The following is a 16,602-nucleotide window of genomic DNA, read 5'->3' on the forward strand; positions in this document are numbered from 1 at the left end:
TTTTGATATTAGCAGAATGAAGACATGTGGGAAAATGGCAGGGAAGTTCTCACTCCTCCTTACTTGATTTTAATAGCTAAGATGGTTGGTTGTTAATGCCAGCATCATAGCAAGCACTGCCATGGTTACCTGAGTGGAAACCAAGCCATTAGGGACTCTGACTCCTCCCAGCCCATAATTCTCCTTGGCCTCATAAACATGTTTACTTACAATGACACAGCCAAAGAATAGGCAAATCCATAATGCATTTATTTGACAAAAATAAAAGCATGCACTTCCTCTCACAGGTTGCATGAAAAGCAAAGACTTTGTTTGTCGTGTTTATGCTGATTATCCAGGTTGTTTCGCTGACAGCAATTTAAAACCCGCTTAAAAAAACAAAATTAATATACTTTTAGTAAATTAATAAAATGGTAACTGCAAATATCTAAATTCATATAATACTTACCTGTTGGATGCTGTAATTTTGTGGTACATTTGGGACCGTTGGGTGATTAAGGGGAGGGGAAAGATAGCCACAGAGGACTTGGTCTTTGACTACACCCTGAACAGTGCGCTGGTATCATTTCAAAGTGAAATATGGAGGTAAAATGTGGTGCTTAAATACATGGGTGAGATTCTGATGTGAAAATGAGTTGGATGCTCTCGTTTGGGGTGGCTGTGGCCCTGCTGGCTCTCTGTAGGGGACAGGACACTGTGAATGAAGGTAGGCCACGATGCCGACGACAGATTTACTCTAAACAGATGTTTTAACAAAACAGAATGTGACATTTATTTCGATTAAAGCCTTCACATTTCATTCAAAACTTTCCGAGCACATTAACATATAGGAGCAGTTTATTAGAGTGACTCAAAATGTTATTTTGCAGCAGTGTACAAGATACCAATGGAAACATCTGATATCCAAAAGATATATTTTATTTTCAGGAAATAGCCTGTGTCTGTCTGGCTACCACCTGTGCACTCATAACGAAACAAAGATTGTGAGTTTCCTGGTGGTGCACAAGGTTCCCTATTCAGTGTCAAAGCCTTGTGGCGGTTGGCTCCTCTGGAAGACTTGTAATGTCACAATGTACAGGATGATCCATCAGACTGAGTACAAGCTGGTGACGGAGCAGGTGATGGGATGCTGCTCTGGCTATGTGCAAGTTGGTCGTTACTGTGCCCTGCGTGAGTATACTGCACTGATCAGGATTAAAGAAAAGCACACATTGTTTTGTTCTTAGACTGTAGAAGACACTTTTTCTGTCTGCAAAATCTGATTATGTACCACACACACACACACACACACACTGTCTCTGGCCAGGCAGTCAGCGTGACCTTTCAGTGTGTGGTGCTGTGTGCAAGACACCAGATGGAAGCGCTGAAACTGCAATGCTACAAATATCTCACTGCTAATATATGGCCTGCAACATGTTATTTCCTTTGAATGAAGCTGTAAACAGGAGTGGTGAGTTTAGTTCCAAGCCAGGATCCTGTCCAACTGCAGATGGATTGCATCCCAGTTCTGAGGAGTGTGACTTGGATATAGACTGTCCAGGCTGGCAAAAATGCTGCCAGAGATCTCACCACTCTTCCTGCAGTGATCCAGCAAGTTAGTATATATGTGATTTTGCATCCACATTGCATTTAAAGTGAATGTTCACCATGCATCTTACTGTGCTTTGTTTAAGCAAATGACAGTTTTAGAATAGTGCGTAATGAGCGACTCAACTCACTGAGGCATTAAACTGAAATTTGCCCAGCGTCTACGGTATATCAGCTAAACATGACAAACTGTTTTTATCTGTTAGTGCAGCTTTACTGCTGCCATCTTGGTGCTGATGTGGCCGCTCTGTTGATGTGTCATTTTCCTTGGTATTTCGTAAAATTTCAAAAATGAGCACTCAGAGAGGGCAGATCCCCCCGAAGGGCGAGGGCTACACTAAATGCATGCAAACACGGGGAAAACAGGCAAACTCCTCACTGTTGGTGGAATCGAACTCAGGACTTTCTCGCTGTGAGGCAACAGTGCTAACCACCGTGCCACCGTCAAATGAAGTAAAGGAAAAAAATGCATCGGTTTTCTTACAGCAACAGTAAAAAGTTACAGAAACTGAAAGTGTTAACAAAAACACGCTCATATGTTCTGTGTCACGTTCAGCCGATGCACACCGCGCACACGCTAAGAGTGCAGCAAAAAACAGACACACAAAAAAATAAAAAGAACATGTTGTCTTGACATGTTGTCTGACAAGCAATGTTGTGTGTTTCATTGCTTCTGGTGTTCGTACGTGTGTTCTTGTAAAATTACAGTGCCACCAAATTCTTTTACAAACTAATCTTAGTGACTTGGGGTAATCCACAGACCCCACAGTGTGTGTGCCATTTTCACTGGATCCCTTCCTGCTGAAGAAAATATGAAAGGAATAACTGCTGAGTCGTATATAGACCGCTTCAGCCTGTTCATATTTCATTTAGCAATTAAATAAATAAATCAGCTGATTTTCTTTTTTTTAACCAAGCTCTTAAGTGAGCCTGTAGGTCTTTCTCTGAAGCAGGGAGAAATCTGTCGACACTGATCTTTATATTGTATCATGTTAATCTCAGCAAATTACTCTGAGAATGGAGGAAACCGTTTGAATGCAACAGTGACAGTGAAGACAGACTACCAGCAACTGATGTCCAAGAATGAAGGGCTTCTGAATCACACAAGGCTGCTGCAAGCAATGGTAACACAACAGCTTCTATGGTCAAACTTCCTCCAGACATTTATAATGAGACTAGACTTCCAACATAAGCACTTTCCTTGGTGGTCGCTTTTTTATGAAAATATGTTCGTCTGTGTCATCATCAGGTGACTGGAGCTCTGCAGTCTGATGTTTCTGTCTATTATCTCAGCACATGGCCTGTGCATCCCTACAGAACTGCCACCTCTCTGCTGATTGAGTGTAACTTCACTCTCTCGTTGTACAACGTCACATCGAAGCTGCATCGCCTTCTCGAACGAATAGAGGAAGTGTCTTCAATAACAGTGCAAGGTGAGGAGGCACTGTATGGCAGTTTTGACCTCTCTGCGAAGCTACTCGGCTTTTTTTCTTTTGAGAAATGACATTCTTGTAGTGTTTTGAGAATGATTCATGTGCAAAGAACACGGCGTTCAGGAAAAAATGACTCAGTCGCACCACAGTTTCCTTCTCCCACTACTTCTGTTTGAGTGACAGTCATCTGTGGGATGTTTCCTGCAACAGCGGAAAATAACACCAGAGCGATCGCACACGCACACACAGAGACAAACACACGTGCATGAACACACGAAACACACACCCACACTCAGATATTTATCATAAATCAGTCATGCTTGCTACATTCCCACAAAACATGGCTCGCGTGCACGTCAAGCTGGCTTTTTCTCAGAGATAATTAACTTCCCTTTTTCTGTGCTGAAAGCCATTTATTTTTAGACACATCTGAATTTTCAAGCCTTTAAATGAAAGACGTGAGCAAGATAAGTGAATCCAGTCTTGACTTGCATAATGTGTTTCAAGTTCCAGTGATTTTTCCAGGGTCCCGAACAGATGTGGAGATTTTCTAAACAGCTTCCACTATAAACTATTGATTTATTTTCAGAAACACATTTGTTACAACTCATGCAAACACAACTGTAATTGAACAGCTTTTATGTATGTGTAATTATAATTGCTGCTTAACTCCTCCATATGTCTGCATTTTCATTGCAGATGTAGACGAGTGTGCACATTCTGCTCTTCGGCAGTGTTCGCTTTGGGCCGACTGCAACAACACAGTGGGTTCTTATGAGTGCGTCTGCCACCAAGGTTACATTGATGTTGACCCGAGCAACCCTGGAGCCCACTGTTCAGGTTTGACCGCACACTTGTGTGTGTGTTTGCAGTGCAGACGTAACCCTTTAAAGTCTGGACTGTGAGATAATTGCCAGATAATTAAAATGTTTATTTGCACATGACTTTGTTCCATTTTTGCTATGCGCACCAATTTGTGCAATTTATTTAGGTTTTTCAGAAACTAGCTCACACTTAACTTACACGTGCACAATGTATGTACACAGAGAAAGCAATCATATTGCTAAATATAACATCTGAACCTCGTTTGAAAGTGTTCTTTTTCTCAAGTGCTTCCAGTTACCCTATCCTCAAAATCCCCTGAGCCCTTACTTTTGTACTCGCAAGTGCAGCATCTCAGACAAGTACTATAGTTTAGATTCAGTCACTTTAGAAGTGACGAGAGGGATTTCCCCATCAGAAAGCCCCGAATAAAAACTGATAAGATTACAGTTAGACTGATCAAAGAGCTTTTGGGGGGTTAAAGTTTATGTTATTCTAATGCTAATGTATTGATGTTTGCTAGGTGGAGTAAATTTACAACATCCCATCACACACACACACACACACACACACACACACACACACACACACACACACACACACACACACACACACAGACTATTAGAATAACTGACCTGTAGAACTAGAGGTGGAAGCTGAGTGAGAACAAATGAAGATTTCTCTCAGTTTTACTCAGATTTTAATAGTCCGCCCACCATCGGCCTTTTTTGGGTAAAATATCAAACAAGAAAAAAGAAAACAAGTCTCAAAAGATAGTTTTCTTGTTAAAAGCAGAAAAAGGTCAATTACCAATCACCTACTGACAGCTGTGTGAAAACATTAAGGAACACAGAGGCTATGGAGGCCTTGTTTTGGAACAAAGCTGTGGTTAACAGACTGCCTCCTTAATCTGAAACGGCTGCACAATAATATGTGTCAGAGTTGTTCTTCAAGTCAGACAAACCTACTCGAACAAGGAAATTGTGGTTAGTTTTAAAGGCTTAGCTAGCTCACAACAAAGTTGCCACATTTGTCATATTTTGTGAAGATGGTCCTTCCTCATAAATGATCCACAATGTTCTGCTATTACTGCTTTGTAAAGACACAGTTTCTAAAGTGACCTCTGTTGGCTGTGTGACTAACAACATGTAAATTGTCTGTTCACCACTGATGAGTGGAGGAGGGCGGAGTCAGGTCTTCAGTCGTCATACTGGAAAGCTTGAGAATGGTTCTTACAAAGATGGTGTTTATTAACCCAAGTCACCAATCAATGTAAAGACAGTTTAGAGTAAAAGTGTATTTTTGATCCATGACTCTACTTACCTACTTATTTTTTTTGCTCTTTTAAAGTGGAAACACTATATGTTGTTTCTAATTACTACACGTCTGTGATGTGAGTCACACAGTGGTATTTACACCAGAAACTTAGAGTCCAGTCGTCCACTTGTTGTTCTTTGCTCCCAGCTGACACTGGAGTGTGGCCCACCGCCCTGACCAGCCCTGCATTGATGAACACAACCTATCCCCCTGCTTCCAGTCGCACACAAGGCCCTCCTGGATACAACACAACAGATTTCTTCACATCCACTGAGATCAGCGTGACTGCGGCTCCGAGTAATACGACCTCTGTCTCTTGGAATTCATCACAAGCTTCGCTGTGGACGAGTTCTGCATCTCACAGCCAAATGAATACAGCTGTGGAGTCAGCTCATCCAGCAACAACATGCTGTGAGAAATATTCTGTTTTCATCTAAAGTTTACATGAAATCTCCATCTCTTGATTGGAAGGGTGTCCAAGCCAGAAAGAGAGGGATATTTGGGTTTAACAAGCATTTATTTATAATTTGACATCATTTACACTGAAGCTCATCCTCTTTGGAGGAGTCTTAAATTGTTATTCTCACACCTGTAAAAAAAATTCAGCTATTTTTACTCGAGTATTTATTTTTCAGACTACTTTTTACATTTCTTCTGTGCATTTTTATCATGTTCACATGACGTTCGCATCTTCCTGGTATATTTGATGTTTAACCTCCATTTGTGGATCGCACAGCAAACTGTGATTTCTGGAAGTGTTCCTGAGCCCATGCAGCGACTTCCTTGCCAGATTATTCCTGGTTTTAATGTAGTGCTGCCTGGTGACATCCAATATTTGTCCTTTGCGCACAGAGATTTCATCATTTCTTTGGATTCTTGGAATCCTTTGCTGCAGATGTAACAGCATTTTAGAGATATTTTGCTGCCATCAAATTCAAAATGAGATAATATTTTAATATTCCTTTGTGTGAAAGTTTCTGGATCTGACTTGCACAGACTGAATAAGACTGGCCTAAAATGGTGTAGGATTAAACTGACAGGATGTAAAAAGTAAAATAATGCATTTTTAAGCTGTTCTTTTTTGTTACTCTTGACAGGCTTAGACTAGCTGTGGTGTTTGTTTCCAGTCACTGTGCAAAACAAGGCTGGATGCTATTCCCTAAGACAAACCGCACAGATGTGGGAGTGGCATATTTCCACGCAACAACCAGCAAGAAAGCAGATTCAGATTAATGACAAGCGATTCCCCTGTCTGTCCCCTCCCTCAGCTCCCCCCAGCATCGGCAGCTTATGGTCCACTAATGTTACTGGAACGTCCTTCTCTGTCTGCTGGTCCAATCATGCCGAGACAAAACAGACTTACTTGGTTGTTCTAAGGAAAGGGTCAGAGGTCATTCAGACTCAGAAAATCAGTGATACCACGATAGAGGTGAGCGGACTGAAGCCTGGACTGCTCTACAATGTTACCGTCACACCTCGTGCCTGCCGAAATCAAGGAGCCCCTCTTCACATCTCAGTAAAAACCTGTAAGTACATTGAACATATATATCAAAATATGAACGTCAAAGTACTCGAGAGCTGCCAATCTATGTGACAGCTCCAGTAACTTTCAGTACAGCTTTACCTTTGTTTATAACTGTTATGCAGTCATATTGTTGTTATGGCTGATTGTGATGGTGCTTTTAAAAAAGTAAGGAAACACTTACATGTCACCTTGGATCTTGATGTACGAAATATTCAGGCTGAACTTTTTATTTTGTTGAGAACAAATTGATGTAAAAAAAAAAGAGTTGAAAACAAATCATCAACCCTTTGAGTGCTGGATTCAAAATGACTTAAAAAAATCTAATTGTTCAAGTGTTCCCTTGTTTTTTATTCATTTGTATTTATTTATTATATTTTTGCAGTAGATTTTGCCTGAACCAGAAGAACGAAACTGACTAATTGACTAAAAATGCTGAAAAACACTTTTTGTCATTTTTCTTTCTGTGTGTGTCTCTGCATGGAGACACACACTTCTCAGGAAACAGTGATATTTTCCACCAGAGGCTTTCATTTCCACCTCCACTTGTTGTTCTTTGCTCCCAGCGATATTATAGAAATGTTATATTGCCAAATAGCATTGTGACAATATGTAACCTATAACATTATTATAACACTTAACACTGTTTTTTGGATATCTGCATGGTTATTATTAGAAGAAGAAATCATAAAATGTGTTACTGTCATAAGAGAAAAGTGAAAACAGAAGGAAACTGGAGTTGTTTAAGTTGGTGAAGCTGTTTGGCGTCACATCCAAGACGCTTCTTCAGTTCTAACAACAACAGGTAGGAAGCCTCTTGGATGTGAAGCCAAACGGTGTCACAGCTTAAAGAAGCTCAGTTGCCTTTTTTCCGAGCTTTTAAGACTCCTGTTACCTGCATGACTGAGAATCTAGACACACAGAGATGCATTACTTTCCCCTCAGAAGTCAAAATGTAGGTCAAATCTTTATTTCTCCTCTGTGGAAGTATTTTCAGAAAAAGAACAACAAGAATACTGGAAGTGTTTTTTTGTCTGAGCCACAAGTGAAGAAAGTGACTGACCCAGATTTCTGAAAATAAGAACATAGCCACAGTTACCACCCTGAGGGAGTGAGGAGTACAGCAGTTTAATTGTCTTTAATGACTAATGCGTGATGAAGAAAAGAATCAGTGTTTTATCAAAAGGCCTGGGGTCAGTAGGACGGTCGACATTTATGTGGTAAATGTGGTTATTGTGCATAATAAAGGTTTTCTTTGTAGACGCTCAGACTCTCGATGCCACAACACGACTTACCAACATAAAGTTCACAGCTGACCTCCAGAACACCAGCAGTCAGGCCTACAAAACCCTCAGTGAGAGTATAACAGAAGAGGCAAGTATCCAGTGACTGAATGTGATGTGCAAATGAAAACACAAACTTGAGCCTGTTTCCTGTGTCACCAACCAGATCTACCAGTCTGTGTCTCCAGAGGTGAAAGCCATGGTGGATTCAGGCCAGGTCAGGATCGAGATCAGAAACTTTTCCCCGGGGAGCGTGATGGTCAACTTCACCATAGTGTTTATCCCAAGTCAAAGCCTGGACATAAGCAATGTGTCCACAGCAGTTCTGCAGTCCCTGACGAACAGCTCGACATACACAGTAGATCAAAACAGCACAAGTCTAAATGGTATGTGTCTTTATATTGCTTATTCTAATGCTGTGGGCTGTTAGTGGTACACTGCTGGGAAAATGCTTCAAAGAGGGAGTGCTGAGTTTGACATTATAGCAAATTAGCGTTAAAGACTTACTCGCGGTGTTAGCAAATGTTTTATTTTTACTGAAATCACAGCACAGAAAAGAAAGAAGGCACTGGAGGTGGCCCAATATATAAATGGGGCCATGATGGTAGAAGCAACATATTAAAACTTTCATAAATCTTCATAAAATAGATATATTGTGTTTGTGCATTTGACTAGTGAGAGTCAGGGGGCCAGCCTACTACAAATCACAGCAGTTAATGTTTGTGTTGCAGACTATAGGAGATTACATCTCTGGAGACGTGCATGAGAAGTTGCAGTATAGGCTAAGGTGAGAAGTAGAAATGGGGCCTTAATCATCCTGCAGCAGTCATTCACAGTCTTTGTACCAAACAGTTTTCTTGGTAGCTTTTGATTAAAATATAGCCAGCAGTTATTTTATTGTTCTGGGATGTCCATTAACGAGTGAAAGGCAGCTGCAATTTTCATGTCTGTTAATGTGAACCAAACTTAACTAAAACTAACTGAAAACTGAAACTCAACATGAAGAAATCATTTAACTAAACTAAAATCTAGATTTTTGAAAATAAATAAATAATTAAATGACTGAAATTATTTCATGGACCTGAAAAAAAACTCACCGAACTATAGCAGAAATATCCTGTTCACGTGTTTACTGAACGGGACGGCCGAGTCAGCGTTTCAGAACGTGTTGTGTTTTTATTGTACGTTTGCCGATTCTCTGCAGTCTTGCTTCAGACACGTGCGCTCCACATACTTTCTCTCTTGGCACAATATGTTAGAATAACTATGAAGCTGCGTTGTGGAATCCAGAAATTCTGGATGTCGACTGACGCTTTGACTTAAAAGGCAATATTTCTTGGTCGCTGTTGCCTCATGTTAATTTTCTCAGCTGTATGGAAATACAACACAAATGATGCTCAAAGTCATAATGCTCTAACTGCACAATGTTTTTTAGTACATACCATTCAAAAGACCTAAGTGCACTAAAAGTATTAACAAAACCTTTTTGTGTCTCAAAAGCAACATTTTGGAAATTCAAAGTAATTAAAGTAACATCTAAATAATCAGCCAATAACATAATACCTGACTCTATTTTTTTATTTCTGTGTCTGTAGATTTTAATGAATGTGCTTCGGGGGAAAATGATTGTTCCCAGTCGGCCACATGTAACAACACCTGGGGCTCCTATACATGTGTTTGCCTGTTCGGGTTTACTGACAACGACCCAGAGAGACCTGGACGGGTCTGCCAAGGTAGCTGTAAAAACTCATTTATACACATTACATGTAAAACAGAATATCTTTGTAACCAGCGAGCATTGTCTCGTGCAGCACCTACAACCTTAGAAACAGCGGCACCGCCCCTGACGACAGCTGTAACCACTTCAACTACTGCTCCAGAAATAACCACAGACAGTATATCAACAAGTCACATGGTTTTCACAACAATCTCAACTGTTGCTCAAGCTTCCACCACCACTACCCCGACAACCAGTACTTCCCTAACAGCCATCCCCGCCTCTACAATTGCCACAACAACTGCTACCAGCTCAACAAAAAGTACCACTGCTCTGGGATCTGCCACCGACGACTCTATCCAAGAAGCCCTCTCAGTCCATTGCAGACTTGCGGCCATCACTGTGACTGTCACTAAGAATTTTCTTCTGAGCTCCATGATCCAGGAGAGTGCACTTTACTTGGGCACGGTGGGCTGTGGCATCAATGGCGGCAATGACACGCACGTGGAGCTGACCGTGGCCTGGAATGAGTGCGACACTAAACTTGTGCAAGTGAGTTTTTCTCCTCTGCATTTGGGAAACCTCCTGAATCCCCTGTGCTCTTGTTTTTTGTATACTAGCTTGCCATTATCTTCTTCAGCTAAGTACGAAGTATAAAAAAGTATGAAAACCAACACTCTGCTCTTTCTGCCGTGTCGGTATTTCAGAATGAAACCCACTACATAGCCTCTGTAAACCTGCTTAACACTATGGATCCATACACTTCACCAACGGGAGCAACAGAGGTGCCCAGAAAACAGCTGGAAGTCCCAATCATGTGTACCTACATGAAGAGCATGCTTATTTCTGCAGACCTTAGCCCCATGGGGTAAGTGCCATGAGTACTGTCACGAATACTCATTATATTTTATTATTTTTCAAATCAGTAACCCCTTGATAACTGACACAGCTGACAAATGCCTCAAGAGGAAACAGCATCGAGAGATAAAGAACTACTTCTCCAGAACAGAATATTGACACATTCAAAAAGTACCTACTTGAGCAATATCACAGAGAGGCAGTGTTGCTGTTCAGAATATCAGCACAGCGGGGATTTGATTGCTGCTGCTGCATTTACACAGCAGTTTCACGAGCAGCCTTTATTAGCTGACAGTAACAAGCAACAACAGACTGGGATAAATTCTTTGTTAGTATATTCAGGACCCTGAACTGCGTTTCATGAACAGCTGTCATTGGTATGAAGGTTTAAACAAGAATGAATCCCAAGATAGAGGCTGATACTGTAGAGCTCCCATTTAGTTATATAAATGGACTTAACTGAGGCTGAAAGCCGCTCAGCACTCATCAGTGTTGCCACCGCAGGCTATAGCCATTCCTAAAATCCTATTGAGCATAAGTCTGATAGGTGTTTAGCTTATTTACTTCACTTAAACTCTCATGTCCCACTTTCACTGAATGCAGTTATGTTGTGCATTAGTAGCATAAACTGATAAATATTTCATTTTTAATATTTTGTATAGTTTATATTGTATTCATTATACCTACAATTCATTCCCATCCATATCCAGGTATGACATAATTAAAATCACAGGATCGGGGTCATTGCAGATGAGCGTGCATCTGTTGGACAGTGCAGTGCCTCTGCCCTACAACTACAGCCTGTCCCGTGAGCAGCCCGTGGTAGTGGAGGTCAGACTCAACACCTCTTCAGATCACATTAAAGTAGTCATCAGCAAGTGCTGGTGCACTCCCACCCCAAACCCCGTAGACGCCTACAGCCATGTCTTCCTGGAGAAAAGGTCTGTTTCCCAGCTACAGCTTTCTTTAGCTTACTCATACTGTTACCACTATGATTATTGTTAACTCAGACAACTTTAATCTGGAGTTAAGATCTCAGATGGGGTTGACTTGGCCAACATGTGCATTGGTAACACATGTTATATAAAAATGTGTCATTTAAAAAGCCAAAACTCTACAAATTAAGTTCCTGACAGTTTCTGTCTCAACGAATAAACATCTGTGGTTTTAAGTTGATAGGAAAACTTGTTCTGGATGATAGAAATGATAGGTAGGTAGCTTCATTAGTCAGCATATGATTAACTTGGGGCTTCACACTTTTTAAAACAAGATGCAAATGTGACCAGCTTCTGTGGGGTGACACATAAAAACACTTCTTCCCCTCCCTAAAAGGAAGTCTTTCACAAGGCCTGAAACCAGGCCCTTCCATTCTTTTATCATTACAAAGACAGAACAAGACAAGGATTCATATTGTGTTGCTCATTTTGTTAGTTACTGTCTAAAGCTACAGTCAGCAGGAGGTTAGCTTAGCTTCTGCTTCTGCTGGAAGTCTGGAAACTTCTTTTAATCCCTGCAACACAACATTCAAGTATGCATTGAGCCATTGTGTAGTTACGTTCTATGGGAGGTGCACGTCGGGTTAAATAGGCATACAGTTAAGATGAAGTTGCGGTTATGTTGTAAGTTACCACGTAAATCTGATGCACATATAAGGGTAAAGCTAGCTAGCCTAGCCCCATTCAGATACAAGAAAATCTGACTCCCATTGTCTCACTGCAAAACACGTGTCAGCGGAGGCATTTGTGAAACAAATGAACTAAATTATATGAATTAATGAGCTGCATAGTTGCCAGTGGGCCAGTTTTGTTACTGTGTCTGTTCGCATCACCTTTTTTTCCATTTCTACGAGCAAACTTAGAATCTCCAGCTTCATATTTACAATATTTGTTTTCTAGTGATCAGTTTCAAACACCTGGTACTTAGATGTATGGCAGGGACATGGAAAATGTGGTGGTCACGATATCATCTACTGAACCCTCCCCCCCAAAATCTCCCACATGCAGCAGTGTTGACGAGAAGGCATTTTCTGATTCACAGCTAAAGGTCCCTCCATTCAAATGAAATTCATCTTTGAGCAGGATGTAAGAAAAAAAAAAGTGCCATCAAAAGTGACAATGAGTCAGTGCGGTAGCTAAATCTGTGTTAAAGCCTTCTGCAAAGCGATAATAAGAGAACCAGCAGATTATTCAGCTGTCTATATATTTAGCACGATGCTTTCTAATAATAGTTTTTGATCAGGTGCAGTTAAGTTCATCAGTCAGCCCCACTGTCTGTGTCTCCACAGCTGTTCCCTGAATGCATTCACCAAAGTGATGATGAACGGGAACTCCAGCACGTCCCGTCTGTCCGTGCAGATCTTCTCCTTTGTCAACCTGAAGGTGATCTATGTGCACTGCAAGGTTCAGATCTGCCTGCAGACTGAGTCGAATAGCTGCGTGCCAGTGAGTGCTTTCTACTCCACAATACATTTCATGCAACCCTGCAGCTTTGACCCTGCTTAGACTAAAAGCAGTTGATGCAACATAAACTCGGCTCATGTTTTGTTGCAGGACTGTCACCAGAGAACAGCTCGATCTGTAAATGCACTTGGAACAAGGTTCGGTTCAGCTGGGCCTCTGATGAATTCAGATGAAGGTGTGTATTTTTACACAGTATCTGCTTTGAAAACACTCCACTCCAGAGTGTTGGAGCACGGCTGATTTCACCTGGATGCTTCTTTTGTGCTTCAGTTGGAAGTGTAATGACACTTCAGCTTCCACTCAACACGGACCGTTTTAAAAGTAGAAAAGCTATTTAAATCTTCAGTGGCCATTATAAATCTGGCTCTCACTTCATCTCAGCATTTAAATGGGCCGTCTATAGCTGTTGAATTAAGGCAGTAGTGCAGCTGTCGCTATTATCAGTGTGGTGGAGAGGAAAGTTCAACTAACTTGATGGAAAACATTTATCCATCTATCCATGTTCTTAACTAGCCATCGCTAGGAAAGGGTTGGCTGCTTTTATCATGACACACTCATGAGGGGAACATTTTTTTAAACATTATTTTTATGTAAGGGAGCTGGAAACGTTTGTTTTAAGAGCCAGTGAGTAAAGTTTTGGTATTTCTGTCATCATATACTGCTTGTCTGCATGTTTGTACTTCTTCAGCCTTGGTTCATATATTCCTGCAGAGCCCTTGGATAAGGAGCTGAGCACTCTAAATGTAGTTGGGTTTTCCATTCTGGGAATTTGCTTGTCGCTCTTCTTCATCTGTTCCCTCGCCTGCCTCTTCTACTGCCAGAGGAACCGCATCGGACACTACAATTTTAACGTCAAACCCAAAGAGGAGAAGTTCACCTACCTTGCCTATAACACCTAATGACAGCCCCTGCACCCACAGGCACACAATTAGAAGAGATTAGACGTGCTGTCGCTGCTTTTACACCACACCTGCCACCATGTGTCACTGTTGCACCATTCACCCTTTATCGTGTACATGAAACTATTATGTACAGTTTGAATTTAAATTCTACCTGCACCTTCTTTGTATAATTAAGATATTCAAACGATAGAGTGGTTGTATACAGGGATGTCAAATGTAGAAACTATCAATATTTCATGCATGACATATTTAATGACTGCAGAGAATCAGATACCAAGTAACTATGCAAGTGTTGGTCTCTGTATCCTATTCTTATAGTCAAACGTGTTCATAGCTGCCTCTTTAAATCATGTTATTTATGCTATTTTTTGCTGTCTGTTATCTATTGTGTTTACTGACACATAATTTGTGCTCTAAGTGGTGAGACAATAAACACATCCTGTATAAACTCAGACACTTGGGGGTGCTGTTAACACAGTTCTTCATTAAAAAAACAGTCCAAGATGGCTTCCTGCACTCAGAGTAAACACGAGCGTTTACAGGGGACGATGTGAGGTGGTGGATTCAGAAAAAACAAAAAATTTACAGTCCCGCTTTTATTCAGTTGGCTGGAGGTTGTGCTGTCAGTTTCTCCTTCACCCAGATCAGTGGTTAATGAAAACATCTCATATGAGCCTTTCTCAGCAGAGAAGAGCCAAAGATGAGAGCCCAGCTTTTCTTTCACACTTTGCATAATCCGACATTGTCACGGGGTCAGAAATGCAGCAGTGATGGGGGTGAATACTAAAAAGAGGAGCGGCTTTCTCTTTCATGGGAGGTCCCTGGAGACCTGTGGTGAAGGAGGGCTTACTACCATCTGGAGTGCAGCAAATGCTCCGCCTTCTCATTAACCCATTCAGCCTCACAGTCTGAAACCTGGCAACCCATCGCTATGGCAACAGCTCTGTGCAGGGATGGAGGGGAATGACGGATGCAGCAAGAAGGAGCGAGAGCAGCAGTGATCAAAGCAGAGGAATGGCTGCAGCTCAGGAGCTTCTATTTCTTCCTTTCAGACAAACCACGTGATGAAGTTATATCACACACAGCACATTCCTGGGCTTCATCTCTTCTGCTGAGTGTTTCGGTAATGGTTTCCAGTTAGTCTCTGGACAGCACTATATTTCAAATGTGCAGGTGTTTAATAATTTAGAAGCAACACACACGCGCACGCACACACACACACACACACACGCACACGCACACACACACACACACACACACACACACACACACGCACACACACACACACACACACACACACACACACACACACACACACACACACAGTGTCAATTATCCCAGTTTTTAAACACAAATAACTTGTGTCTGTTGAGTGCTTTCTAAATTTACCAGTCAGGAGTGTGACAGTGCCGTGAATTACTTTTCCAACTTTGTGCGTCTGTATTCTGGGAGGCAGTAATGGCTGTAACATGATCCACGTCTCCACAGTCCTTCCAGTTTTCCTCCTCCTGCATCCTACACCAGTCTCTCTGCCTCACTGTTCATCCCGTAACAGCGGCTCTGAAACAGTAGCCTTAGTCTCTCAACTGGACCATTTGTGTCTCACTAGAAGAGCTTGAGGATGCGGGAGGGGAGAGGGAGGTCTTGGCATCTCTGCGTAGACAGCTGCCCCTGCAGTCTGGATCCTGATAAGTGGTACAAAATGGATGTTTTTTGTTCTGATTCTATTTCATATTTTAGTTTTTCCTTCCTTATCATGTTTAGTGAGAATCTTCTCTGTGCTTAGTACGTCTATTGGGATGTTTCCTGTTTTACTTTGAAACTCTGCTTTCTTTGGTGTCATGTTAATACTTCCTGTGAGCTTGGTTGTCTTGATTATATTCACCTGTGTCTTCTTCCTCATCTGTTTCCCATTGTTAATTAATCTCATCTTCATTTTATCTTTGTCCTTCTCTTTGTTCAGTCATCATCTTCAGCGTTTGATTCCCGTTTGCATGACCCTTTCTGAGTTGGAAAACAAATTGAGAGACTTCCTCTGCCGTAGCACACTTTCTGTCACCAGGATGTCTGGCTTGCTGATTAAGACTGACAGCATTACGTCCCCTCCCCCAGTGGTTGCTTAAGACAACAGCCTATCAATGCACACATTACACAAATCCCGGTGAACCTCAGCACCAGTGCAAGTCTCTGAAAGGGGAGCTCAGCTTTACTGTGTGACAACTTTCTGTCTTTATCTGTGTGCCTGTGAGGAGAGGCGTATTGATACGTGCAGCCATTTCCTTTAAAGCAAAGAGCAGTAATGAGGGAAGGGTAATCTAATGAGGAGCTACATAAATTGTAACAAGGAAGCAGCTTCTGTTTACCAAAACTCAACCCAGCTGCTTAATGTCCTCCTCCCTCCCTGATCTGTTTCTTATCTCGCTCTTGCTTATGTAACAGACAATAAACCACATATGAAATATGAGTTAGTGACATGTTCTGCTTTTTTGTGCAGAACGTGTCACTTTGTTGATGCAATGATATCTAGTGTTTGCAGACTTACCAGTGTAGTAAAAGAGTCAAGTCTAGTGAGGGTCTAAATTTTCACCCAGGAATGATACACACCAACCTGTGTGAGAACAACTAGTCCCGGTTTGTTTAACTGTTGTTCGCTGGAGCGCTGAGTATCAAGATTTGTCTGTGGCACAGAGACAAAAACTGAA

At 41.5% G+C, this 16,602-nt stretch overlaps 1 protein-coding gene across 1 annotated transcript; it reads left to right on the forward strand.

Moving 5' to 3' along the window:
• The first annotated feature begins 605 nt into the window (after positions 1 to 605).
• Positions 606 to 14,358, forward strand: umodl1 (uromodulin-like 1). Its single transcript, XM_085469451.1, has 17 exons — positions 606 to 706; positions 928 to 1,170; positions 1,436 to 1,594; positions 2,590 to 2,711; positions 2,837 to 3,020; positions 3,720 to 3,860; positions 5,307 to 5,570; positions 6,428 to 6,685; positions 7,943 to 8,055; positions 8,131 to 8,350; positions 9,560 to 9,697; positions 9,776 to 10,233; positions 10,389 to 10,549; positions 11,250 to 11,480; positions 12,824 to 12,980; positions 13,089 to 13,173; positions 13,710 to 14,358. The coding sequence occupies exons 1-17, from the start codon at positions 631 to 633 to the stop codon at positions 13,895 to 13,897; spliced, it is 3,198 nt and encodes a 1,065-aa protein (XP_085325577.1). The 5' UTR covers positions 606 to 630; the 3' UTR covers positions 13,898 to 14,358.
• The last annotated feature ends 2,244 nt before the right edge of the window (positions 14,359 to 16,602 follow it).

This window comes from Copadichromis virginalis, linkage group LG10 (genome assembly GCF_057382275.1).
Source record: "Copadichromis virginalis isolate Kocher_CV1m ecotype Utaka linkage group LG10, C_Virginalis_male_GT1.1, whole genome shotgun sequence".
Lineage (NCBI taxonomy): Eukaryota > Metazoa > Chordata > Actinopteri > Cichliformes > Cichlidae > Copadichromis > Copadichromis virginalis.

Coding starts and splice junctions, on each gene's coding strand:
- umodl1 (XM_085469451.1), top strand. CDS start 631: ATGAGTTGGATGCTCTCGTTTGGGGTGGCTGTGGCCCTGCTGGCTCTC. Junction 5,571..6,427: donor TCATCCAGCAACAACATGCT/GTGAGAAATATT, acceptor CCCCTCCCTCAG/CTCCCCCCAGCATCGGCAGC. Junction 13,174..13,709: donor TCTGATGAATTCAGATGAAG/GTGTGTATTTTT, acceptor ATATTCCTGCAG/AGCCCTTGGATAAGGAGCTG.